This window comes from Cucurbita moschata, unplaced genomic scaffold (assembly GCF_002738365.1).
Source record: "Cucurbita moschata cultivar Rifu unplaced genomic scaffold, Cmos_1.0 Cmo_Scf00019, whole genome shotgun sequence".
NCBI classification, from domain to species: domain Eukaryota; kingdom Viridiplantae; phylum Streptophyta; class Magnoliopsida; order Cucurbitales; family Cucurbitaceae; genus Cucurbita; species Cucurbita moschata.
The window spans coordinates 1,267,250-1,291,655 of record NW_019268535.1 but is presented as its reverse complement, the minus strand read 5'-3'; the positions used below and the strand labels follow the sequence as shown (position 1 = coordinate 1,291,655).

The following is a 24,406-nucleotide window of genomic DNA, read 5'->3' as shown; positions in this document are numbered from 1 at the left end:
GGGTACCTTTAATTTTTTCATTCCAAACACTGTCCCGTTATTTTAAGTCCAAAATATTTATGAAAAGTCAGGAGTAATATTGTAATATTTTTTTGTACGAATACTTTTAAAACAAATTACAAAATTAAGAGGTATTTTATTTTAATTTTATTTTTAATTTTTGAACCTTTGGTTTATAAATACTACTTACACTCATAAATTTCTTTAATTTTGTTATATTGTTTTTTTTTTTGAAAACGTTCTAAAAATCCAAACCAAAATTTAAAAAACTATGAAAAGTAATTTTATTATTGTTATTTCAAAATTTGGCTAAAAAGTCACCTGTTATTTTGAGCGAGATGAAAATCATAGTTTTGAGCGAGATGAAAATCATAGTAAGGAATCCGCGAGAAAATAAATTTAATTACTAAAAACAAAAAATTAAAAGACAAAATCGTTATCAAACAGAACCTAAGCCTAACCCTTGGTCGTCTCGACAAAGGCCAAAGCTTTGCAACCGATACTCGACCACAAAACAATCTTGTCCTGTGTTGCTAACTACACCAGCTCAACTTCAAAGCAGAAGACAGACCCCAAGCCTTTGTCGTCTCGACAAAGGCCAAAGCTTTGCAACCGATACTCGACCACAAAACAATCTTGTCCTGTGTTGCTAACTACACCAGCTCAACTTCAAAGCAGAAGACAGACCCCAAGCCTTTGTCGTCTCGACAAAGGCCAAAGCTTTGCAACCGATACTCGACCACAAAACAATCTTGTCCTGTGTTGCTAACTACACCAGCTCAACTTCAAAGCAGAAGACAGACCCCAAGCCTTTGTCGTCTCGACAAAGGCCAAAGCTTTGCAACCGATACTCGACCACAAAACAATCTTGTCCTGTGTTGCTAACTACACCAGCTCAACTTCAAAGCAGAAGACAGACCCCAAGCCTTTGTCGTCTCGACAAAGGCCAAAGCTTTGCAACCGATACTCGACCACAAAACAATCTTGTCCTGTGTTGCTAACTACACCAGCTCAACTTCAAAGCAGAAGACAGACCCCAAGCCTTTGTCGTCTCGACAAAGGCCAAAGCTTTGCAACCGATACTCGACCACAAAACAATCTTGTCCTGTGTTGCTAACTACACCAGCTCAACTTCAAAGCAGAAGACAGACCCCAAGCCTTTGTCGTCTCGACAAAGGCCAAAGCTTTGCAACCGATACTCGACCACAAAACAATCTTGTCCTGTGTTGCTAACTACACCAGCTCAACTTCAAAGCAGAAGACAGACCCCAAGCCTTTGTCGTCTCGACAAAGGCCAAAGCTTTGCAACCGATACTCGACCACAAAACAATCTTGTCCTGTGTTGCTAACTACACCAGCTCAACTTCAAAGCAGAAGACAGACCCCAAGCCTTTGTCGTCTCGACAAAGGCCAAAGCTTTGCAACCGATACTCGACCACAAAACAATCTTGTCCTGTGTTGCTAACTACACCAGCTCAACTTCAAAGCAGAAGACAGACCCCAAGCCTTTGTCGTCTCGACAAAGGCCAAAGCTTTGCAACCGATACTCGACCACAAAACAATCTTGTCCTGTGTTGCTAACTACACCAGCTCAACTTCAAAGCAGAAGACAGACCCCAAGCCTTTGTCGTCTCGACAAAGGCCAAAGCTTTGCAACCGATACTCGACCACAAAACAATCTTGTCCTGTGTTGCTAACTACACCAGCTCAACTTCAAAGCAGAAGACAGACCTGCCTGCATTGAATAACATCAACAGAAGGATGCTCGAAGGCAAGATGCTCTAAGCCAAAACATTACAAATAATGGCTTCAACTCTCAAGGCAGTGAGCTTTTTCTATGAACAGTAAGGAAGGTCTACTTGGTAGAACTCCCAGTTGTCATCTCCCTCATCCATATCCTTCCTCCGAGTGATTTCCTGTTTTTGCTGCTCCTCAGCTCTTGATTCAGGCTTCCAAACCCTTCTGCAATTGGGGAACCACATCTACATTACTTTAAAACCATGGGGCAAATATATATTTCTATGTATCTATCGGAATTGAATTGCAGAGACTACGACTACATAGAACTAGAGACGTAAACAATCCTAAAAAAAAGGTTCCTGTAATAGCTAAAGCCCACCGCCAGCAGATATTGTCCTCTTTGGGTTTTCCCTTTCAGGCTTCCCCTCAAGGTTTTCAAACGCGTCTACTAGGGAGAAGTTTCCACATCTTTATAAAAAATGATTCGTTCCCCCTTCCAACTGACGTGGGATCTCACAATCCATCCCCTTAGAGACCTAGCGTCCTTGCTAGTACATTGTCCAGTGTTTGGCTCTGATACCATTTGTAAGAGCTCAAGCCCACCGCTAGTAGATATTGTCCTCTTTGGGCTTTCCCTTCTGAGCTTTCCCTCGAGGTTTTAAAACGCATCTGAGAGGTTTCCACACCTTTATAAGAAATGTTTCGTTCCCCTCTCCAACCGATGTGAGATCTCATGGTTCCATTCCAGATTGAACTAAGAAAGGGAAGGAAGAAGAAGAGCCATATAATTCAAAATCAATCATTCCCATAGGTTATTGTCCTAACGAATAAGTAATGGTAGGAGTGAAAGCTTCATATAACTCGAAAAAACAAGAACAAAAAGTCCAAGTAAATAAAATACGAAAAAGAAACCTAGTTTTTTTAGGATTATACAAAAGGATTCAAAGTGATGCTTGGATTCAAAATGGCAGTACAAAGTTTTGGTCTGCAATGGGAAGTGAATTGAATCCCCATCCATGAAAACTAGTTTGGTAGGTTTGGAGATATCGTCTAAATTTTTGGGTTCAAACCCTCCGTTGAAAACTTGTTCTCTCTCAAAGTAGTTGCCTTAACGTTCGGAATTAGTAGCGTGGACCATGAACACAATACAAAGAGAGTAAGGCCTCTGAAACAAATATAGAGAACTTAACAGCAAAACAATCCACAAGATTAAACCTATGATCTTTTAAAAATTAAGTTTATAAACAATACTTCAACCTATAACCCATGAGTTTCTTTGTTTTGTTTCTATTTTCTACCAATATAAAAAATAACCCAGCCATGTTTTGAAAATTAAAAAAAAAAAAAGTTTTAAAACTTTGTCATTGTTTCTGGAATTTAATGATTCAAGAACAAGGTGAAAAACATTGTAAAGAAACTTAGATTTCAAAACAAAACAAAAAAACTAAAAATGAATCATAGAAAGTGTTCTTCACGGCATCAAAATTATTTAGGTAATTCAACTCAGAGCTGAAAAGATTCTCTTTTTTAATACAAAAGTTGCACTAAGAAAGATGGATTATGGAAATCAACCATATAAGTGACCTTCTTAGCCAATAATCTTAATACTAATCACGATCACCTTGTAACTAAGCAGCATCCAACTATTTTCCTGTTTGATTTTGCTCAACGATTCATCATTGCTTTAGTTTATGGCTGGCTAAGCAACTCAAGTTCAATTACTGGAACTTCATCCTCCAGTTGAAAAATCCTCACTATCCTCTGTTTTCCTCTCCCACTAAATTAGAAGAAGGTCTAATAAGCTAATTCTTTGAATTGATATTGATCAATCTAAGGGCGGCTTCTGAGTTTTTGACAATGTTATGGAAGATCACAAAAGGAAGAGAACAGGAAACCAAGGAGAACAATGGTGGTATTGGTGCTTCAAGGGCACAACTGTTTGGATTGAATTTTTGGAAGAGGAACCTATTCAAGAAGTTGATATCGAAATGCACTGTTTGGCTGCCCAGAAAGTGAAAGAAAACAGACGATTCCACCAAGAAAATCCCTACAATCTAATCAATTCAAAAGAACTAAATCACAAAAAATCCACATGCAGCCATTTCATCTCATCAAGTTTTGCTTTAGAAACGAGATGACTAACCTCTTGCGATTCCTTTTTGCGGATTCTCTAGCTTTCCTCTTTCTCTTCGCCTGGCTGTTCTCAAAAAATCTTCTCCTCTTACACTCCTGCAAGATTCCAGCTCTCAAGACCTGTCTCCTGAACTGATTCACTAGCTTCTCTTCAGGATCGTTATTGTCCACAGTGATCAAAACATTGTAATTCCTTACGCTTAAGATGGGAGAGGTAGATTCTGGGGAAGAAGACGTAACAGAGCTCCTGGTCCTGGCGGCAGCCAACCGTGCCAGGTTTGGCTTCGTATGAGACTGAAAGTTTAAAGAGACTGACTCACGGTGTGGAGTGGACGGTTTCGAGATGGAGAGGAAGGAGAAGAACTCCGTGAGAGATGTTGTAGCGGCGTCCATGGCGACTCACCGGTGATCCCGTCTTCCACTTCCTCTGCGGACTGCCGGCCGAGCCCCTGTCGGGCAGGTGAAGCGTAGGTCCTTTTGCTAATGGGCTGGTTGGGTCAGTTATGGGCCGATTGAGTGGAGCCCAGCCCATACATTGGGGAATTTGCTAATATGTCTATTTATGAGAAATTGAGCCTTGTGAAGCTCACTCTTGCAGCAACGGGATATTAATTATGCGACACTTGTGGCAGCTTGTGTCACAACCACTTGTGGCAGCTTGTGTGGACACAACTGTCCGGTTGCACTCTTGCAGCAGCAGGAAATTGATTGTTGATTGTCACAATTGAACTCTTGCGGCAACAGGACATTGATTGTGCGACACTTGTTCTAACCAAGTAAGCAAGTCAGACGTGTGAGATTTAGACTTCACAGACAATATTGACGTATGTTCAAACTTCGGATCACGTTTGAGAGAAATGTTTTTAGAAAACGCGAGTGATGTAATGCTTTAGAAAACATTTTGAAAAAAAAAAAAAAACGAATGTTATAAGCCAAAAGTAAATGAACCACATCTTTCATAGCATAGAACTTTGGATAGAAAGAATGGACAACTAGTCTATCCTCCTACCATACATTTTGGGAGCATTTTTAGCCATTTTTAGCCATTTTTAGCCAAGTGTAGACATGATTTTGGTGACCAATTATACAATCCATATTAATACAACAAGAATAGTAAAAGGCTACCTAACCTGAAAGTGAGTAAAAAAGTGTTTGAAACAGGCATGTAGTCATAAACAACATGACTAGATAAGCATGAGTCGGACATCCAACATGCCTTAGACAAGCATGACCATAACACTAAAGTAAAAAAAAAAGTTTAGAATGAGCATGCAACCATAGACAACATGTCTAGACAAGCATGAGCAGGACATCCAACATGCCGCCGCCAAAGGCAACACGCCTTGGACAAACATGACCATGACACTAAAGTAAAAAAGGGTTTGAAACGAGCATGCAACCATAGACAACATGTCTAGACAAGCATAACTAGGACATCCAACATGTAGCCATAGGCAACACACCTTGGACAAATATGACCATGACACTAAAGTAAAAAAGGGTTTGGAACGGACATGCAACCGTAGACAACATGTTTAGACAAACATGATCAGGACATCTGACATGCAACCAAAATGCAACCAAAGACCTTCAAACAAAGAGTTCTAAAACTAGGAGGTGAAAGTTTTAGAGCCAACAAATTCGTTAATTAACATGATTTTCCCCAAACTTTACACTGCAACAGTTTCCACCATTGCTTAGACTTATGATCTGTTTACCATAAGATTTGAGCAGCAAACCAAAACATAGAAGAGATTAAGAAACATATAATACAACTAATTTTTACATTTCCGAACGCGTACTTCATATATGCGTTCAAGCTCGTCCTCGACGTGAAATAAACACTCGTCCCCTGATTGAATTTTATTTGCAGAACAAAAAGCTTCCCACCCACTTGTTAGAACATGAACATTAGGCATCTCGTGGTAAAGAATCGGCCACAGTCTCTTCCTCGGATCCCGAAGAAACACTAACCTTCTCTTCTCTGGATTTTTTCGGGCTCTCGAACACGGGGACTGCAAACTCGTCGGTAGCTCCTTTATGGGTGTCAAAATAACGTGACAAAGGGTAAGCAGTCCATTCAGTAATTAGCTCATAACTTATTTGGGTACAGACATGAAGCATCGATTGTGATGATATCAGTGCATCGTTCATATGAGATTCGTACTCTCGGGCATCACACGATATCACACATAAATATGTACAAGCCTGAGTGCATATGTCTAGGTACGTATTATTATGCTTATTTAGTTCGACTTTATAACATGAAATACTATACTTGTTTCTCGAATTTCTACTATTTTGGATCACTAAATCCGAAAATAGTTTCTAGAAGCATAAATCTTCGTTAAACTCAATGAACCTAGAAACATTGAAACACGATCCAGATTTTCGATCAACCAAACAATGAACCTAAAAACATTAAAACACGATCCAGATTACCGATCAACCAAACAATGAACCTAAAAACATTAAAACACGACCCAGATTACCGATCAACCAAACAATGAACCTAAAAACATTAAAACACGACCCAGATTACCGATCAACCAAACAATGAACCTAAAAACATTAAAACACGATCCAGATTTTCGATCAACCAAACAATGAACCTAAAAACATTAAAACACGATCCAGATTTTCGATCAACCAAACAATGAACCTAAAAACATTAAAACACGATCCAGATTACCGATCAACCAAACAATGAACCTAAAAACATTAAAACATGATCCTGATTACCGATCAACCAAACCCTTATAAGTCCTATATCAATATCAATATCAACTTTTTATGAGAACTATAAACTAAAACATGGCATAACCTTTAATGAACTAATATGAATGAACTTCATACTTAACAAAGCAAGAGTTGGCAGTAGAATACCAGAAAAGATAGAGTATCTTTAGCCACTATGCAGGAGACGTGGGCTCGAGTTGCTATCGAATCTGCATTACTGTCATTACCATCACTACCACTTTGGTTAGACTTTTCGAGGAGCTCCTCCTTCACTTTAGACACCGCTGTAACCAAAACAAATCCCATTTAGACATTGCTGAATCCACAGACTGCAAAGAAATGATGTGATAAATTAAGTTGAATTACATATTTGTCCAATGAAGTCTTCATAGTTGTTCATGTCTGTTTTAGTGGTCTTTTTAACGTCCCCTGTTCGAATACAGCATTCACAATAATATAACATTACAACGTTTTACAGATTCCTGAGGGCAAGAAATGACGTTTCTTATCTATAGACGAGAATGAATTGACAATTATACAGCCATATAGAGTAACCAGAATAGAGAGCAAACCGTGCGGACACTTTTTAACCTCCAGGGAAATTGGAGGATACTCGAGTTTCATGCCATGGGAATGGTCGACGGGAAAAGTATGTTTATTATTAGACTCCTGATGATCATGTCTTGTAATTGCTGAAATATTTTTCAAACATAATTAGTTATCTTGAATATAACTCATAACAGAACTGTATCGTATCACTTTAATACTCACTTGATGGCGTGTCGCATACTGCTGGTATATTCTGGCAGTCTTTTACACTTTTTAATGGCATGTCACAAAAACGCTCCACATTTCTATCAGAATTAGTTGCAGACGTAATAAAAGGAACCTCGATAGTCTTATCGTGGCAAGGATTGTTATCAGAGACACTCCTCTTTATGTCAGCCGCCTCAAAACACTGACTTTTATCTCCTTTTATATCAACTCGAGCATTGTTAATTCGGCTGACATCAATTGCAGCGTTTAATGACGTGGAAGCACGGTTAGGATTTAATTCATCCCCAGCAACTTTCTTAGTGGTAATCTCATTAACGCAGAAATTAGTCGTCTGCATTTCCATGGAAAACAAGTCGAATAAGGGACTTCTGTTTTCCTCCAGTTCTACGTCCTTGTTCTGGTTGATGAAAGCGTACGAATAATCAACAATGTCTGCTTTACAGAGAGATCCGTTCCGTTCATTACTGCTCTGGTACTTTGGCCTTTTGTCCTGGTTCAGGTTCAAATTCAAGTCTCGATAACAAGTCACGCAACATTTATCTTGAGACAGTGCCACATTGGATCCAGAACCCACAGAGGGGCAGGAAGCTTGTGGATAGGTCAAACCTTCATTAGTTGTCTCAAGTACAGGACAATTACTTCTAGTTCTTTTCCTCATATTGCTTTTGTTAGCAAACTCCTTTTCGCAACCAGTTTTCGTGTAGATAGTAACATTGAAGTGCAAGTCCATGATGTGATTGAAGGTCAAAAAATCCCCAATTTCTAAGCTATGCTCTGATGAAAACACACTCCACCCTTCTCGAAACGCAAGAGATCCTTCACAATTGGAAACTGTTACCTTCCATTGTTGCCCAAGAGAATCCTCAAGAACAACTTTTTTATTGACCAACCTCGACACTGTAGAAGCAAACACGGGTGGGAAGTACTGAAAAATAACAAAACACTGCATCAATGACAAAGAGTGCAAGTATCAAGGGAACGAGATGAACTCGTAGGCACACCAACAATAGAGATACAGTTACATGGAGATTCGCCAAATGGAAAGATCTCGAGGGGTGGCATCCAATAGATAATAGTTATAAGAACTACAACACCTTAAATATATTCGAAAACACGAATGGAGAATGCCACAAACAATTAACAAGTTACCATTTTGGATAAAACAAACATCAAGCTTGTCTACAACATGAACAAATACAAAAATTTAGAAGGCTGGAAACAAACTTTTGGAGATATTAACAAAAACGAAGAACATACCAAAACTTCGGAGAAGCGATCGCCAAACATAACTTTGAAGAACGAAGTTACAGATGATAAACTATTTGTCTTTCTATGAAGATGTAAGCATCTTTTGGTGCATTCTGGACAGGCTTCTACCTCGCTGCTCATCTCTTGCTGCTATCTACTAAAAATGCAAAGATGAAAAAGATCTGCCACATAATGGAAGAGTGATTGTTAGGAAAACCCCAAAGAAGTATGTAATGATGCTAAAAATGGTGCTCTAATGGGTGAACTGGGGCTTCCTATATTTGAAAGATGCATTCAATGATGTAATTAGATAGCTTATTTGAAAAGTTCATCATCTAAATCTCCATTTTCAGAGCAATTTACATAATATTCAAATCCACAGTGCATTACTTTGAAGTGGCTTCAACTTCAAAGGGCTATTACTGAGATGCCCATCAAGATCATCCTCATAAACAAACAGAAAGCTTTCAGTTGAAGCATCGATCAGCCCTTTGAATGATCCTTCAAATACATAAACATTTTTCAAATCAGAAAAAATATGATAATCATAACTTCTTTCCCTCTCCAATAAACAGTGAATTGAACATGGGATTCCAAAAAACAACTAGGAAGAACACAAAACGTTACAGCTTCATCAATTTCTAAGGCTATTTCAGTAGGAATGAACTGAGAAAAGTAACAAAAAGTTCAAATGATTCATTATTTGAAGTGTTTCTTAACATCCACAGCCATCTCGAAGAACAAAAAGATTCCCACTCATTTACTCAAAGAACCGCACTATTCCAAATTACGAAACAAAACTCAGCATTATTGATTTCGAACTTCTATTAAGCCAATGCGCCATGCATATAAATTTCAGCACATAAACAGATGAAGCTAAAGAAATTCCGACGAAAAACAATGAACTGAAGAACAATGACGTGATCAGAATCTGAACTCGAATCAACAGTCAACGTAAAGGGGGGAAAAAAAACAGAAAAAGAAAAGGTTGGAAACAGTGAGAACTTTTGGTGGAGAATGCTGAATTCCCAGAATCACAAGGCTCTGTTCTTGCTCTCTAAAACCAGTGCCTATGCCGGCGCCGCTGAGGGGGCTCCGTTTTATACTTGGCGGGTTCCGCGACGGTAGCCAACAAGTCGAGAAGTTTTACCGGAGGAGGTGAAAGCGAAATCAATTGAGATGAATATATGGATTGGGCTTTTGAGCCGAGCCCAAGGCTCGATAATATTTTGGGCCGAGCCCATGCTCGATATATCATTTGGGCCGAGCCCAAGGTCTGTATAGTATTTCAAAGTTTTAGGAAATACCAATAAAATATTTTTAAAATGAAAAAGGTTATACAATTAAAAGAATTTAGAGATTAAATTTATATTTTAACAAAAAAAATTATTCTCGTTATTTTTCATTAAATTTTCTCGTCAATATGAACATAACTTACCCTCGTAGGTTTAAGATTCGATTGTCAATATTAATACAATTAATCATTTAAAAACGATATTTATTTTCTTAAGATCAGATGTTCAAATTTTGTTTCTTTTACATGTTTGTGGTTATGAGATCCCACGTTGTTAGAGAGGGTAACGAAACATTCCTTATAAGGGTGCGAGAAACCTAGATAAGGGTGTGAAAACCACTCTCTTGTAGACGCATTTTAAAATCGTGAGGTTGATGACGATGCGTAATGAGCTAAGCAAACAATATCTGTTAGCGGTAGGCTTGAGCTGTTACAAATAGTATCAAAGTCAGACACCGGGTGATGTGCCAAAACAAAGCCATGAGAGCTTATGCTCAAAATGGACAATATCATACCATTGTGGAGAGTCGTATTTGTCTAACATGGTATCAGAGTCATGCTCTAAACTTAGCCATGTCAATAAAATCCTCAAATGTCGAACAAATGACTCCAAAAGAAAAAGGAGTCCAGGCTCCTCAAGGCATAGTAAAAAATGACTAAAACTCCAAAAGAAAAAAGGAGTCGAGCATCGATTAAAGGGAGACGTACTTTGTTCAAGGGGAGGTGTTGGATGAAAGTCCCACATCGACTAATTTAGGGAATGGTCATGGGTTTATAATCAAAGAATACTCTCTCCATTGGTATGAAGGCTTTTGGGGAAGCCCAAAACAAAGCCACGAGAGCTTATGCTCAAAGTGGACAATATCATACCATTGTGGAGAGTCGTGTTCTTCGAGGACGATAACCTTCCAAGGAAAGTGGATTGTGAGATCCTACATCGATTGGAGAGGGTAACAAAGCATTGCTTATAAAGGTGCGAGGACTCTAGGTAAGAGTGTAGAAGCCTCCCGTGTAGTGGAAAGAAAGGAACAGACCCAAGAATTAGAAGACATTCAAATGGAAAGAAAGCCTTATGCCATAACTGTTCATGCTAGTTCCATAGCTAAAGTTCAGAGATCTCAAAGATAAAAGCTAACAAAATCATCACCAGACTGATTCATTCTCAACATCCTATCCCTCATGACGTTTCTTGTCGAACAAGCTACCGAAAGGAGGCTCGGTAAATCCACCTTCGACGAACATGTCATGAACTACTTTATACATGGCTTCAGTGAGGTGAACTCCATCCCAGTTTATGTATTCATATGGCTTTTTGCAGGAACTTACTGAAGACATTCCACAGACAGCAAGCACGTTGAAGTTGTACGGTCCACCGACACCGCAGCAGGCTCTGAAGAGCTCCCTGAAACCGTACTTGCCGGGATTCTTCATGACCGTTCGATACGCATTCCAGTAATCAGCATATATGATGACAGCTTGAGGAAACTGTCTCCTTAAAGATTGCAATGAGGCCCTGAGAGCAAGATTGTGATAGTAGGTTTGGTTGTTTAAGCTCCTCACGCAGCCGATATCGTCTCTGTCGACGACGGGGGCTATAGACATTGCTAATGGCAGGCATCCACTTGGTGGTAAACCTTGAACAACCATGTATTTTGCACCCTTCTTCAGCAGAGACTGGAAAATCAAATCAAATGAAAAATTCATAGTTCATGCCACTGTATTCTCTCTCATATATCAAGTAAGTTTCTAATATTTTAGAGCTTAAAAGACTCCATGGAGGTCAAGTCATGTACCTGTAAAACTCCAGTAATGCTGGCAACACCGAGCTTAAGGATGGTATCATCTGGTATAGGCGATCCGGTGTTATAAGCATAATCGTTGACTCCAATTTCACCAACCCAAAACAAAGCATCATCAAAAGCAGCTGCCCCTCTATGTCCTTGAGTCTCCAAGAACTTGTTGAACCAATGTAGCTGAGTTTGGATAGACTGAGGAGTAATGTTAAGGCTGAGGTTGTTTCTAACAAAGAAATCATGGTTTATAGCTGTGGATCCTGCAACAGCAAAGTTCACCCCATGAAAGGACTCATTGCCCTTCAAATATCTGTACGGTGTCAAGAAAGGCAAGGACAATGTCTGGGCTATAAAGTCAATCACCAGTCGCCCATCCGAATATCGGTTGGTCGAGTGGTGAAAGAACGTACTGCCATAAGGAGAATTAGAGACATGGCCGAATACTGTTGGCCCTGATACAGACCTTGTGTTGCCCGTGTCTGTGAATGAATCTCCGAAGGCATAGATCTTACTGAAGAGACGTGGATGCGTCTCATTTGCAGTCGGAGAAGCCGAAGCAAAAGCATACAAGAGAATGAAGATAGCACTGTAGGATGTTAAAGCCACCATTGCTTCACAGATTTTCATTTGCCTCAACAACAGTTTTATTTCTCCACCTCACAGGTTGCTGAGGCTGATATAAACGATGTCGCTTTCGTTTACCCTTAATGCAAACGATACCGTTAAATCTATGAAGATCACACAAATAAGAGCTTTAATCTTGGAGCCAAGACAGGAAGTAGTTCAAAAAGACATTAGTTGAGTATCCAATAATGATGATTCATCACCAACATTGTCTTTATTTTCCTACTTCAAGAACTTCTCAATAATGTTAGAAGAAAGGACAAGAGAAAAGTCTATTAAGCAATTTAAGGGCTATACGCTCATAGGGACAGATCCTTCAAGTGTTTGAACTACCGGTATCACTTTCTGGGTGGAGATTTTAATGCACGTCTCTCTCTCTTCATAGATCATTTCCTTTTATGAATTCACTTCAAACATGGAGGGCCAAGGAGAAATTAACAAGTCACCTGATTTGTCTGCGTACATTTACTGTTCCATCTCAGTGCAGATCAATGCTAAGCTCAACCTGTTACCATAAAAAATAGAACCAACGTTCTCGGTTATTCCACACGCTACCTAGTAGAGGAGCGGTTATCTGAAGTGGATTCTCTCTTTTCTAGTGGATGCCGAACCTGCTGTCCCATTGATTAAGAGAGAGAGAGAGGGGAGGTGGGGGGGCCAGCAGCTACATAGACCCCTTCTTTTTTGTTGTTGTCAGCGCTTTCCTAGGCCAAGCCGGAATTCTTTATCAGAAAGGGCAGGCAAAACTCGAAGACTGCTATCCTACCTAATAGGCCAGTGGGTGGAATGAGGAGAGGGCCCGACAATCATACCACCGCTTTCGAAAAAGCGTGTTCCCTTCAGATAAGATGCACAGTAAAATTGGGTTCAAAAGAGATCTTGTTGTGGCCTAATATGAAGTCAATCAATTCAAAAGCTCAGAAATCTTTAAAATTGGGTTCCAGGCTTCTAGTGCCTCTACATAATGCACAACAGAGAGTTCAGCACAAAGGGGTTAACAAGGAATTTTATATAAGATTGATGATGAGCAATGGCTACAACGTTTAATCGTTAATTAGGCGTAAATCTACAACCCCTCCCATCTCCTCTTCATGACAAAGTCTTCATGTCCTAACTATCACCATTTCTAGCACTTTGTTGCATCCGTGACTCGTAAAAGAGTCTCACAGTCGAGAAGATTAAGGAAGGTTCAGCCATTGCACCATTGCCGTAGTCTCCACAGGCTAGCCTCTTGGTAACAGGTGGAATGAGAGTTATCCCAAGTTCATCAATAGCAATGAGATGCCGCTCAGTAAAAGGGTTAGTCCACATATAGGTATTCATGGCTGGTGCAACGAAAAATGGCTTGTTATAGTCCCATGCTCGCACAACACACGTCAATAGATTGTCACATAATCCTCCAGCAATCTGGGACAACAGCAAATGCCAGGATCAAGTTCAAGAAGGATTGTTCTTGAGTTCACCAAAAGTTTCTAAGGATCATTTTGAAGGTAGATTGCCTTGTTATCGTAGCACACACATATACAGATAGAAACTACCAATGTAGATGGATGCACATCTATAGACATAATAGCAGTTCAGGAGTACACAAACAGGCAGGACATCAACATACAAACAAAGATAGAATGGACAGAACAAATAAATCAACCAGACTCTATGGTTGGGAGGGAGTCCACGATGGCTAATTTAGGGAATGATCATGGATTTATAAGTAAGGAATACATCTCTATTGGTTTGAGGTCTTTTGGAAAGCCCAAAGCAAAGCCATGAGAGCTTACGCTCAAAGTAGACAATATCATATTATTGTGGAGATCCATGCTTCCTAACATGGTATCAGAGTCATGCCCTTAACTTAGTCATGTCAATAAAATTCTCAAATGTCGAACAAAGAAGTTGTGAGCCTCGAAAGTGTAGTCAAAAGTGACTCAAGTCTCGAACAAAGGGTGTACTTTGTTCGACAAGAGGATTGTTGGGAAGGAGTCCCACGTTGGCTAATTTAGGGCATGATCATGGGTTTATAAGTACGGAATACATCTCCATTGGTTTGAGACCTTTTAGGAAGTCCAGAGCAAAACCATGAAAACTTATGCCGACAGTGGACAACATCATATCATCGCGAACGATTCCTAACAAAAACCTTCAGATTTTACAAAGATGACCCATTTTCGGGACCAACCCAATTTGAATTTTGAAGAATGAGATTAGAAATAAACAGTTCCATCATGGTTAAAGTAATGTACCTTGCCGAGCGTGTTTGCAGACAGAGGAGCAATGACCATGATATCAGCCCACCGGCGAAGCTCAATATGAAGAACACTATCACCAATTTTGTTCCAACCAGTCCACTCATCTTCATCGGTATAGAGTACAGCATCCTTAGGAAGAGATTCTCGATCGATGAAGTGTAAAGCAGCCCTAGTAGCCACCGCTTTAACGTCCGCCCATTCAGAGAAAGAACGGTAGAGATTCCCAAACTTAATTGAAGCTACGCTTCCACTGGCAGCAAGTAAAATCCTCGGTTTCCTCTGAGCATTGTTGACTTGCATCAGCTCTCGTTCAACACTTGCAGGCTCTGGATATGCCATGCCTTCTGGCACAAACTCACAAAATTCCTCAAAATTCACCTTGTGCGTTCAAATTTCAAACTTAAAAAGATAGCAACGGAGAAAAGAAAATAGAACAAACGCTCCAAAATCCATCCGCAAATGATGCATTGAACATGAAGATTCAGAACAAAACAAGTAAAAATTTGGAAATTACGCTACCTTTAAACTTGCCTCTCTGAGACTCCGATTCAACTCCTGCCAGGCCCCAGGGTTTAGCACCAAAATCAAGAGAGAGAGAATGCAGACCGGAGAATGGAGAACCCGGTTCACTGAAATTGTACTTCGGCCCACGGCCAGTGTCGGCCCAAGAAAAAACCAAAAATACTAAAATAGAAAATAATAACAAAAACTTTATCTATTAATTAATATAATATGTATCTAATAAAATTTTAAATTTTCGATCAATTATTATATAAAATGATTATTAAATACAACGAATTAAAAATTTTAAAATTTTATTTTAAAATACAATGATGGTCACCCTCGTAAGGGTATTTTGGTCATTTTATATTTCAACTTATACTCGAGCGGATTTCATTAAAATAATTCATTTAAAAAAAAATTAATTTAAGGGGTTACCAAATATTATATTCTTTACGAGGCATAAAGTATTATGATCATGCTCCCGATGTGTTGTCTGTTTATTAAATACAACAAATTAATAAATTTAAAATTTTATTTTAAAATACAATGATCGGTTCATTATTGTTGGTCACCATCAAAAGGGTATTTTGGTCATTTTATATTTCAACTTATACTCGAGCGGTTACCATTCAAATAATTTATTTTTCAAATTCATTATCTAAAAAAATTAATTTAAGGGGCTATCAAATATTATAATTTTTTACCTAAGGTGTCATGATCATGCTTGTCTATGATGTGTTGTCTGTGACTACATGCTCATTTCAAAATCTTTTACTTTGCTTACACGGTATGTACTCGACCTATGTCTTCTTATAGTATAACTCAGAATGTACTATAACGGATATGATTAGTTGTTAAGAATGTACTATAATGGATATGACTAGTTGTTAAATATTTCTATAAGGTTTTCTAAAATAATTTCCAAAAATGGGTAGAAGTTGTCTGATTTATGGGAACGAGCTCAAAAAAAAAAAGAAAAAAAAAAAGTATGTATTTTAGAAATTATAATAATGTTTTTGAGATCACTTGGGGAAGTTGAAACGACGTGAATCCCACGTTATCTTGCGTGTCGTTTCGATTTCAATTCTCGTTTGGGAGCGTTTGATTCGCTGGGTTGGAGGTTTGATAAGAAATCACTGACGATTTGTTTTCTTTTCGTTTTTGTTTTCCTCGTATCCGATCCACCGACCTGCGTCCTGCGATCATGGCACCGGTAAGTTTTATACTCCATTTTCATGCATCTTCGATTTTTAATTAGAAGAATTTAACTTTTCGTTCTGTTTCCCCAAAGAAATTGCGATTGTGTTCATCGGGATGATCTAAAGGGATTGATTAAACACACACCAATCGGTGATTAGGCTACATGGATGTAATCGTAGGATTTGGTTATTGAAATAAGGTATTGATTAATCAATGGTGGCTGAGATGAAGGAGGGAGATGTGATTCCTTTGACGCTAACAATGCTCTAGAATGAAATAACAAATCGCCATGGTTTGTTCTCTCCTTCGTTTTATTACAATTGACGTGTTGGAGAACATTTGATGTAGAAATTCAATCTTGTTTGTATGTTTTAACAAGATCCGAGCAGGGAAGTGTAAGAATTTATGCATGAAAATATGAACATTTAGTTAGGTTGATTTAGGGATTTGCTAGATTGGATATATAGGAACTCATGTCCATGGCACCATTCCTGCACTGAAATATTTGCGTATTCCAACATTTTAGAACATAGAATAGGTTGGGCGTAGACAAATCCGGTGGAAAATTTAGAGCTCCACTGTTCAAGAAAACCAGAATAGGAGAATGCTTAGAAGGGGTGAACAGCATTGGAAGGTCTCAGTCTTTTGCTAGGTTAAATGGTTCTCTATGATCTGTTTATAAGGAGTTTTATAATTATTGTATGGCCCTTAATCTTGTTCATTGAAACTTCTTGTAATCCAAAAGGAAACCCATCTAGGAAACACAATCAACATTCCCAGTTCATGGAAAATTGAAAATACTGATCTAGATAATGGAGAATTGTCCATATTGCTTATTTGCAGGCTAAAAAGTGAAAAAAAATATATCATTTCATCCTTCAATGCGCCATATCTGTCTTAAATTCTGTTGGAAGCAGCCTGCGCTTCCTTTTGCCAGTCCTTCCATCTGTAGAAGAGTTGTAGGCTATAAGTAATTGTGGGCTGTTTGTTATCTGAAGTCATTTACCAGCAGAGATCATTGAACATTTTTTCAAGATGTTAATAGTAGCATGCTTAATAAAGTCTCATGGAGATATCATTGCATAATTGCAGCAGGACAAGGGTTGTCCACTGCCGAAGTTCGGGGAATGGGATGTAAATAAGATCATTAAACATTTTTCAAAGCTTTTAGTAGTAGCATGCTTAGTAATGTCTCATGTAGATATCATTGCATAACTGCAGCAGGACGAATGGGATGTAAATAAGATCATTAAACATTTTTCAAAGCTTTTAGTAGTAGCATGCTTACTAAATTCTCATGTAGATATCATTGCATAATTGCAGAAGGACAAGGGTCGTCCACTGCCGAAGTTCGGGGAATGGGATGTAAATAAGATCATTAAACATTTTTCAAAGATTTTAGTGTAGCATGCTTAGTAAAGTCTCATGTAGATATCATTGCATAACTGCAGCAGGACAAGGGTCGTCCACTGCCGAAGTTCGGGGAATGGGATGTAAATAAGATCATTAAACATTTTTCAAAGATTTTAGTAGTAGCATGCTTAGTGAAGTCTCATGTAGACATCATTGCATAACTGCAGCAGGACAAGGGTCGTCCACTGCCGAAGTTCGGGGAATGGGATGTAAATAATCCTGCATCTGCTGAGGGATTTACGGTCATATTTAACAAGGCTAGAGATGAGAAGAAGACTACTGGAAGTGTTGCCAATATGGTTTCTTCACAAAGTAATGAGCCTGCCTACAACAATGAAAGTTTCCCTCAGTCTCCTCCACCAAAGGTCTGTTTATTAGAAGACTTTGGAATCAATTTGTTCTAGATATCTTGAATCTAATCTGTTCTTTGGTATTTGAATTGCAGAAGAGGTGGTTTTGCTGTGGTTGATGCCACCACAGTGGTTCAGGGTCTTGACTTATGTAATCCATTGTGAAAGCCCGTAAGATTTGAGGGCCCTATCCAACGGTGGATCACTGGATTACAACAAAGTTGTTGCGCCAAAAAATGACTCATATTATTCCTTTTTCCTTTTCACTTTGGCTTTCACGCTTCATTGACGTTATATAATAATGTTTATCACATGTTATTCTGTATTTTCATTGTAATACAGAATGGAAAGGATAAATTCCATTGTCGAGATCTTTTTTCAATTTCATGATGATGATCTTTATGTGGACCTATGGTGGAAGGATTCTGATGGGAACTTTCTATAAATTAGCATGCTTTGTTTTAGCCTTTGCTTTGTCATTGTTCTTCTCAAAAGCTCGTTCAAGCTTGTCTAAGAAGCTTCAAGCGTTCCGAGGCCGGTTTGGATCGACTTTTCAAAGTACTTCAAAAGACTTTTCTATTTGTAGATAATGTTTTCAAGTACTTGAAAAGTCTATTCCCGGCAATTTTAAATAAGAGATTAGAGTCTATACATGGAGATTAGAGATATTCAAGCTTGTCAAGGAAGCTTTAAAGTGTTTTTAGAAGCCGGTTTAGATTGACTTTTCAAAGTGCTTCGGAACACTTTTCAACTACCTATAGATGATGTTTTCAAGTACTTGAAAAGTCGATTCCTGGCAATTTCAAATAAGAGATTAGAGTCATTCAAACTTGTCCAGGAAGCTTGGAAGCTTTAAAGCATTTTAAGAAGCCGGTTTGGATTGACTTTTCAAAGTGCTTCAGAACACTTTTCAACTACCTATAGATGATGTTTTCAAGTACTTGAAAAGACGATTCCCAGCAACTTCAAATAAGAGATTAGAGTCATTCAAGCTTGTCAAGGAAGCTTTAAAGCGTTTTAAGAAGCCGGTTTGGATTGACGTTCCAAAGTGCTTCAAAACACTTTCCAACTACACTTGAAAAGTCGATTCCCGTCACGGCAATACCTGTAGGTTGCCAGTTCTAACAGAGATTTGGATGAAAAAGGAGGCTTTGAACGAAATAGTTTGTAATTCTTCTCAACAGCCAACTTGAAGCAAAAACTCATTGATCCTTCTGTGCTCTATGAAATGTCTGGATAAGATTGTATCTTATAGCTACAAGATTATAGCCATTGTGTAGAAACTTAGGTATAATTTACATTTTTTCTTTGTTCAGCTAGAAAATAAGTGCCATCATTAGAAAAGCTTATGGCAGAACCCGATGGTAAACGAGTTGAATGCATCCTTATATCCTCTTAACAAACAAATCCTCCATGAAAGTTCCTTCATAGGGCCTCTGCACAAAATTCTTATGCAGACTGCTCAACTGTGACGCCATTTCCACTCCCTCCGCCCATTTCAGCCCCTTCTGCAGCATTAAAGTTGCTGTAGTGAGGCTGCTGTTTAAGCTCGCTCGTTGAAGAAGCTGGAAGCATAGGATGATCGAACTTGCACGACGGCCCGAACTTACAGATGCCGTAGCGACTGTAATACGTGCATACGTTCTGATCCTGAATGTCACATAAAAATTTATCCTTGAGGTATTTTCTACAGAGAAGTCCTATTATATAAACAACCAGGAAATGAGAAGGACAAGCTTACAGGTCTCAAAGGCAGGCCTTTGTCATTGAGCGTGCAGGTCGGTAACTTCAGGTTCCAATTTTTCGGGTGGTGATATATGCAAAGAGATTTAAATTTACAATCCCCTGTCTTTAGAAAGTAGCTGCATTCGGGTTGACCAGGTCGTTCGGGATGTTCTTCTACTTGCTGATGAGAAGGATAAAGATCCGTCCCCGATGCTATATTGTTCACGGCATACGTTGGGGGTGGAAGCATGCTGATTTCTGATGGATACATGGGAGCCTTAACATGAACAAACCACAGATAAAGTCAATACGATACCGATATCCTTTAAACCAGACCATCCGAGATGAACGTAATACGATACCTGGTATGCGTTCCATTCTGAATCTTGAGAAGGTGAAATCATAGCAGGTACAAATGTTGGTGTTTCATTCAGCACTCTTGGTGAAGTCCAGGATGTGATCTGTGATTGTGATGCACCACCTTGTAGCAACACTCCATTGTTATATCCCGACAGCGATTCCGGTACAGCAACGGTAGTAGGATCGGGATGATTAAACTTGCAATTCGCTCCATATTTGCAGCATCCCGTGCGCATGTAATAGGGACATTCTTTTTCGTTCTGTCAATAAAAAGATCATTAAATTCTTCAAGATAAGTGAGATAAAGGATCCAATCTAGAAAGATGTCAAAGTTACGAACTAAACTAGTCGGATTGGCAAACCAAGGAAGTTAAGCTCGAGAATTGGGTTTGGCAATGCTCTCGGTCTCGTGTGGTTATATCTACAGGCTGTTCCGAATTTACAACCCCCGGTCCTCGAGTAATACTGCGAATGGCTCGTGAAGTGTAAAAGTTAACCGATAGCAGTAGATCACGCATATCATACATCAATCGATCATGTAAACACGGGAACTTAAAGGAATATAAGAAAAGTTCAGAACAGGGGTATGCATCAAACCATTTAACTAAGCAAAATACTTGAAATTTGTTCATGAAAACATAACAACAATGGAAACCTTGCATTCGGTCTTGCTCGTCTGCTCGGCCGAATCGTTCTCGTGCTTCAATTTCTCAGAAACAACCTTTCAAATTGAACAAAAATGAAACCCATCAAGAATAAATGTTATCCAGTGATCATGTTAGAAGTTTCAATAGAACAATTAGGACTGAAGTAGCTGAGAAGAAGAGCCTGGAACAAACTTAAAATAAACAGGTAAATGCCGATGAATTGGAAACCGGCAAATCTCAACTTTGTAACCGCCCAAGCCCAAGTCCAAGCTCACTGCTAGTAGATACCCTGCGTCCTCGCTGGCACACCACCCGATGACTGGCTCTGATACCATTTGTAACAGCCGAAGCCAACCGTGAGTGGATATTGTCCGCTTTGGCCCATTACTTATCGCTATCAACCTCACAGTTTCAAAACGCATCTACTAGGGAGAGGTTTCCACACCCTTACAAGGAATGCGTCATTCCCATCTCCAACCAATGTGGGATCTCACAATCCACCCCCTTAGGGGCCAGCGTCTACTAGAGAGAGCCCAAGCCCACCGCTAACAGATATTGTCCTCTTCGGCCCGTTACGCATCGCCATCAACCTCACGGTTCTATAACGCGTCTACTAGAAAAAGGTTTCCACAACCTGCTTCGTTTTTCTCTCCAACCGATGTAGGATCTCACAATCCACCCCCTTGGAAGCCTAACGTCCTTACTAACACACCACCCAGTGATCGGCTCTGATACTATTGTAACCATCCAAGCTTATCGCTAGTAGAAATTGTCCGCTTTAACCCGCTATGTATCGCCGTCAGCCTCACAGTTTCAAAACGCATCTACTAGGGAGAGGTTTCCACACCCTTACAAGGAAGACTTCATTCTCATCTCCAATCAATGTGGGATCTCACCATCCACCCCCTTAGGGGTCAGCATCTACTAGGGAGAACTCAAGCCCACTGTTAACAAATATTGTCCTCTTCGGCCCGTTACGCATCCCCGTCAACCTCACGGTTCTAAAACGCGTCTACTAGGGAAAGGTTTCCACAACCTGCTTCGTTTTTCTCTCCAACCGATGTAGGATCTCACAATCCACCCCCTTGGAAGCCTAACGTCCTTACTAACACACCACCCAGTGATCGGCTTTGATACTATTGTAACCATCCAAGCTTACCGCTAGTAGATATTGTCCGCTTTAACCCGCTATGTATCGCCGTCAGCCTCACAGTTTCAAAACGCATTTACTAGGGAGAGGTTTCCACACCCTTACAAGGAAGACTTCGTTCTCATCTCCAATCAATGTGGGATCTCACCATCCACCCCCTTAAGGATCAACATCTATTAGGGAGAACTCAAGCCCACTGTTAACAAATATTGTCCTCTTCGGCCCATTACGCATCCTCGTCAACCTCACGGTTCTAAAACGCGTCTACTAGGGAAAGGTTTCCACAACTTGCTTCGTTTTTCTCTCCAACCGACGTGGAATCTCACAATCCACCCCCTTGGGAGCCCAACATCCTCACTGACACACCACAAGGTGATCAGCTCTAATATCATTTGTAACTGTCCAAGCCCACTGCTAGTAGATATTGTCCGCTTTAACCCACTACATATCGCCGTCAACCTCACAGTTTCAAAACGTATCTACTAGGGAGAGGTTTCCACACCCTTACAAGTAATGCTTCGTTCCCCTCTCCAATTGATGCAATGATAAAAAAAAGCTATACATGCAAAGAGAACAGCACTAAAACCTATCAACAGAGGTTTAACAATCAACAAACCAATACAAAGAACAAAGCATTCAAACAGAGGTATTAGCTTACACAAGTAAATAAGATCTCCAGAACCACACCTGATGTCTCTTTCGCAGTGGATGATTGAATTTACACAATGATCCAAACTTGCAAGTGCCAGTCCTAAGGTAAAAGGCACAATCCTCAGCCTCTGACCGTACAGGGTACTGGTTGTTTCCACCCCTCATTTCCCCTTCCTTCTCCACCTCACCGCCGTCGCCTGCATCCACCACCACCACCTCCTCCTCCAAATTTCCTTCACCTTCAACAGGATTCTTCTCAACTTCCCATTCTCCGCCGCCGTCAAAATCCTTCACCGCCGCCTCTTTCTCATCCTTCAAATCCAATTTCTGAAGCTCTGCATGGATGCGATCATCATCGGCCACATGCGATGCATCAAATAGTGCAGGATCATGAACAGAGCCATGAAACTGTAGAGATTGAGACCCAGAAGGCAATGATTCACAGTGAATAGGGACGAAAACAGCTTCAGAAGGTTCCATTCTGCGTCACATTTGAACCCAAGAAAACCCTAGCTGCTACAGAGAATAATAAAGTACATGGAGAAATGGGTATTGACACTAAGTGGGAACTAAGAACAGGAAAAGGTCACTTTCTGACTGCGGCCGTTTGCGCTTCGCCTCTCTCTAACAATCTTCAATTTTTTTTTTGTTCTTTTCCTTTTTTCTAGACGATTCGTGGGGTGCTTTGACATTATTTGATTGAAGAGTAAATTGGGTTGAAATTGGTTTGAAATTGGATTGGATTTTAGTGGACAAACCCAAGTAAAAAGCTCAAAAACATCGATTTTCGGTCGATCCGTAACGGTTTATAAATGTTCCAAAACTATTAAAAATTCGTTAGAATATCGAATCAAAAGTTAGATTGTAATAAAAGGCATTGTAACGCTCGATACCCATAATTTAGTTTTAGATTTAGTACTTGATGGTAGTGATACTTTTCCGAATCCTCGGTACCATCATTCCGTTACTTATGTCATAAATAAATTAGTATTTTTAACGTGTTTGGTTATTTCTCACATATTTTCTTAAAAAAAATAGTACTGGGTTAGTATTACTTTTTAATTATTTTAACAATTTTTTAATCATCATATTCTTCGGATTTATTATCTAAATAAAATTATTTTTAAAAAAGAAATGATAAAATTTATCATTTTTTTCAATTCAATTTAAAAAAAAAAAAAGAGGAGAAGAGTTACATCTTAAGGTTCTAAGAATCTCGATAAAAGGTGAAACTTTAGAAAAATGCTCCTGGGAACAAAGAATATTAACCTTTAAGGTCTTTTTCAATGCCAAAATTAAAAGAAAATAAAAAGGGTATCTTCAAAATATCTTTACAATAAAAATTGATAATATTTTGTTTAAAAAATACCTTCGAGTAAGGTTTCTAATAAGTTCAAAAATGCTATTTTTAACCTTAGTAAAAAAAAAGTTTTTACTGTCCTTATATAAACAAAACGGTTTATTACCTCATATATTATCGCTAAATTTTTAATGTTATTGGTAAAAGATCATGAATATATTTTAAACGTAGAACTAGTAAGAAAACTAAACGGAACAAGCTCATAAAGAGGCAACAAAACTTGTCTCCCAATCATTGATCCTGTGATTCATTCAACTTCCCCGCCTGCCAGCTGAACCTCTAAACTTAGAGCTTTTCAGGTCAATGTCAACCTTCCTCAACAGATATATGCCTTAACCCATTATACTGCATCTAGATTGACTAACATTTCTTGAATTCTCACAAGAAAAACGAAGAGAACGTTTAAAATGATATGAAAAAGAGAGTCAAGTTCGAGATAAAAGCTTAAACTA

General features: G+C 39.1%; 6 protein-coding genes and 1 long non-coding RNA gene across 10 annotated transcripts; 1 reads left to right on the top strand and 6 right to left on the bottom strand.

Moving 5' to 3' along the window:
* Positions 1-372: 372 nt before the first annotated feature.
* Positions 373-4,332, bottom strand: LOC111456976 (30S ribosomal protein S21, chloroplastic-like). Of its 3 annotated transcripts, none has more exons than XR_002712854.1 (3): positions 3,884-4,332; positions 1,702-1,962; positions 373-1,581 (listed from the first exon to the last, which is right to left on the bottom strand). XR_002712854.1 is itself a non-coding variant. In XM_023099062.1 (2 exons), exons 1-2 carry the CDS (start codon positions 4,264-4,266, stop codon positions 1,836-1,838), a joined length of 510 nt encoding a protein of 169 aa, XP_022954830.1. In that variant the 5' UTR covers positions 4,267-4,332; the 3' UTR covers positions 373-1,835. The 3 variants fall into 3 exon arrangements, 1 of the variants encoding a protein (XP_022954830.1); XR_002712853.1 differs by having other exon boundaries at positions 373-1,687; positions 1,764-1,962; XM_023099062.1 differs by having other exon boundaries at positions 373-1,962.
* Positions 4,333-5,497: 1,165 nt separating this feature from the next.
* Positions 5,498-9,775, bottom strand: LOC111456966. Its single transcript, XM_023099052.1, has 8 exons — positions 9,643-9,775; positions 9,028-9,138; positions 8,647-8,819; positions 7,384-8,314; positions 7,185-7,304; positions 6,979-7,041; positions 6,760-6,896; positions 5,498-5,909 (listed from the first exon to the last, which is right to left on the bottom strand). Exons 3-8 carry the CDS (start codon positions 8,776-8,778, stop codon positions 5,649-5,651), a joined length of 1,644 nt encoding a protein of 547 aa, XP_022954820.1. The 5' UTR covers positions 8,779-8,819; positions 9,028-9,138; positions 9,643-9,775; the 3' UTR covers positions 5,498-5,648.
* A 1,213-nt stretch (positions 9,776-10,988) lies between these two features.
* On the bottom strand, positions 10,989-13,174 carry LOC111456968 (GDSL esterase/lipase At3g48460-like). Its single transcript, XM_023099055.1, has 2 exons — positions 11,725-13,174; positions 10,989-11,605 (listed from the first exon to the last, which is right to left on the bottom strand). The coding sequence occupies exons 1-2, from the start codon at positions 12,349-12,351 to the stop codon at positions 11,102-11,104; spliced, it is 1,131 nt and encodes a 376-aa protein (XP_022954823.1). The 5' UTR covers positions 12,352-13,174; the 3' UTR covers positions 10,989-11,101.
* Positions 13,175-13,327: 153 nt separating this feature from the next.
* LOC111456973 (probable phosphopantothenoylcysteine decarboxylase) lies at positions 13,328-15,183 on the bottom strand. Its single transcript, XM_023099060.1, has 3 exons — positions 15,114-15,183; positions 14,589-14,993; positions 13,328-13,755 (listed from the first exon to the last, which is right to left on the bottom strand). Exons 2-3 carry the CDS (start codon positions 14,931-14,933, stop codon positions 13,459-13,461), a joined length of 642 nt encoding a protein of 213 aa, XP_022954828.1. The 5' UTR covers positions 14,934-14,993; positions 15,114-15,183; the 3' UTR covers positions 13,328-13,458.
* A 916-nt stretch (positions 15,184-16,099) lies between these two features.
* LOC111456977 (RPM1-interacting protein 4-like) lies at positions 16,100-18,524 on the top strand. The gene is made up of 3 exons (XM_023099064.1): positions 16,100-16,311; positions 17,879-18,076; positions 18,157-18,524. The coding sequence occupies exons 1-3, from the start codon at positions 16,303-16,305 to the stop codon at positions 18,178-18,180; spliced, it is 231 nt and encodes a 76-aa protein (XP_022954832.1). The 5' UTR covers positions 16,100-16,302; the 3' UTR covers positions 18,181-18,524.
* A 716-nt stretch (positions 18,525-19,240) lies between these two features.
* On the bottom strand, positions 19,241-23,221 carry LOC111457196 (zinc finger CCCH domain-containing protein 43-like). Of its 2 annotated transcripts, XM_023099374.1 has the most exons (6): positions 22,631-23,217; positions 20,802-20,867; positions 20,492-20,611; positions 20,149-20,406; positions 19,803-20,063; positions 19,241-19,711 (listed from the first exon to the last, which is right to left on the bottom strand). In XM_023099374.1, the coding sequence occupies exons 1-6, from the start codon at positions 23,072-23,074 to the stop codon at positions 19,511-19,513; spliced, it is 1,350 nt and encodes a 449-aa protein (XP_022955142.1). In that variant the 5' UTR covers positions 23,075-23,217; the 3' UTR covers positions 19,241-19,510. The 2 variants fall into 2 exon arrangements, with proteins under 2 accessions (XP_022955142.1, XP_022955143.1); XM_023099375.1 differs by lacking the exon at positions 20,802-20,867 and having other exon boundaries at positions 22,631-23,221.
* Positions 20,874-22,378, bottom strand: LOC111457197. The gene is made up of 3 exons (XR_002712882.1): positions 22,356-22,378; positions 22,277-22,279; positions 20,874-21,063 (listed from the first exon to the last, which is right to left on the bottom strand). It is a non-coding gene; the product is annotated as an uncharacterized LOC111457197 (long non-coding RNA).
* Positions 23,222-24,406: the final 1,185 nt, after the last annotated feature.

What these genes read in the sequence shown, in the direction of transcription:
- LOC111456976 (XM_023099062.1), bottom strand. Translation starts at nt 4,266, where the DNA reads ATGGACGCCGCTACAACATCTCTCACGGAGTTCTTCTCCTTCCTCTCC. An exon ending in GCAAAAAGGAATCGCAAGAG is followed by an intron (nt 1,963 to 3,883) that starts GTTAGTCATCTC and finishes CCCCAATTGCAG; the next exon opens with AAGGGTTTGGAAGCCTGAAT.
- LOC111456966 (XM_023099052.1), bottom strand. Translation starts at nt 8,778, where the DNA reads ATGAGCAGCGAGGTAGAAGCCTGTCCAGAATGCACCAAAAGATGCTTA. An exon ending in ATCGCTTCTCCGAAGTTTTG is followed by an intron (nt 8,315 to 8,646) that starts GTATGTTCTTCG and finishes GTTATTTTTCAG; the next exon opens with TACTTCCCACCCGTGTTTGC. An exon ending in AGACTTCATTGGACAAATAT is followed by an intron (nt 6,897 to 6,978) that starts GTAATTCAACTT and finishes TTTTGGTTACAG; the next exon opens with CGGTGTCTAAAGTGAAGGAG.
- LOC111456968 (XM_023099055.1), bottom strand. Translation starts at nt 12,351, where the DNA reads ATGAAAATCTGTGAAGCAATGGTGGCTTTAACATCCTACAGTGCTATC. An exon ending in GCATTACTGGAGTTTTACAG is followed by an intron (nt 11,606 to 11,724) that starts GTACATGACTTG and finishes TTGATTTTCCAG; the next exon opens with TCTCTGCTGAAGAAGGGTGC.
- LOC111456973 (XM_023099060.1), bottom strand. Translation starts at nt 14,933, where the DNA reads ATGGCATATCCAGAGCCTGCAAGTGTTGAACGAGAGCTGATGCAAGTC. An exon ending in CTGCAAACACGCTCGGCAAG is followed by an intron (nt 13,756 to 14,588) that starts GTACATTACTTT and finishes CTGTTGTCCCAG; the next exon opens with ATTGCTGGAGGATTATGTGA.
- LOC111456977 (XM_023099064.1), top strand. An exon ending in CTCAGTCTCCTCCACCAAAG is followed by an intron (nt 18,077 to 18,156) that starts GTCTGTTTATTA and finishes TTTGAATTGCAG; the next exon opens with AAGAGGTGGTTTTGCTGTGG.
- LOC111457196 (XM_023099374.1), bottom strand. Translation starts at nt 23,074, where the DNA reads ATGGAACCTTCTGAAGCTGTTTTCGTCCCTATTCACTGTGAATCATTG. An exon ending in TTGGTTTGCCAATCCGACTA is followed by an intron (nt 20,407 to 20,491) that starts GTTTAGTTCGTA and finishes TTTTATTGACAG; the next exon opens with AACGAAAAAGAATGTCCCTA. An exon ending in CAGAATGGAACGCATACCAG is followed by an intron (nt 20,064 to 20,148) that starts GTATCGTATTAC and finishes GTTCATGTTAAG; the next exon opens with GCTCCCATGTATCCATCAGA.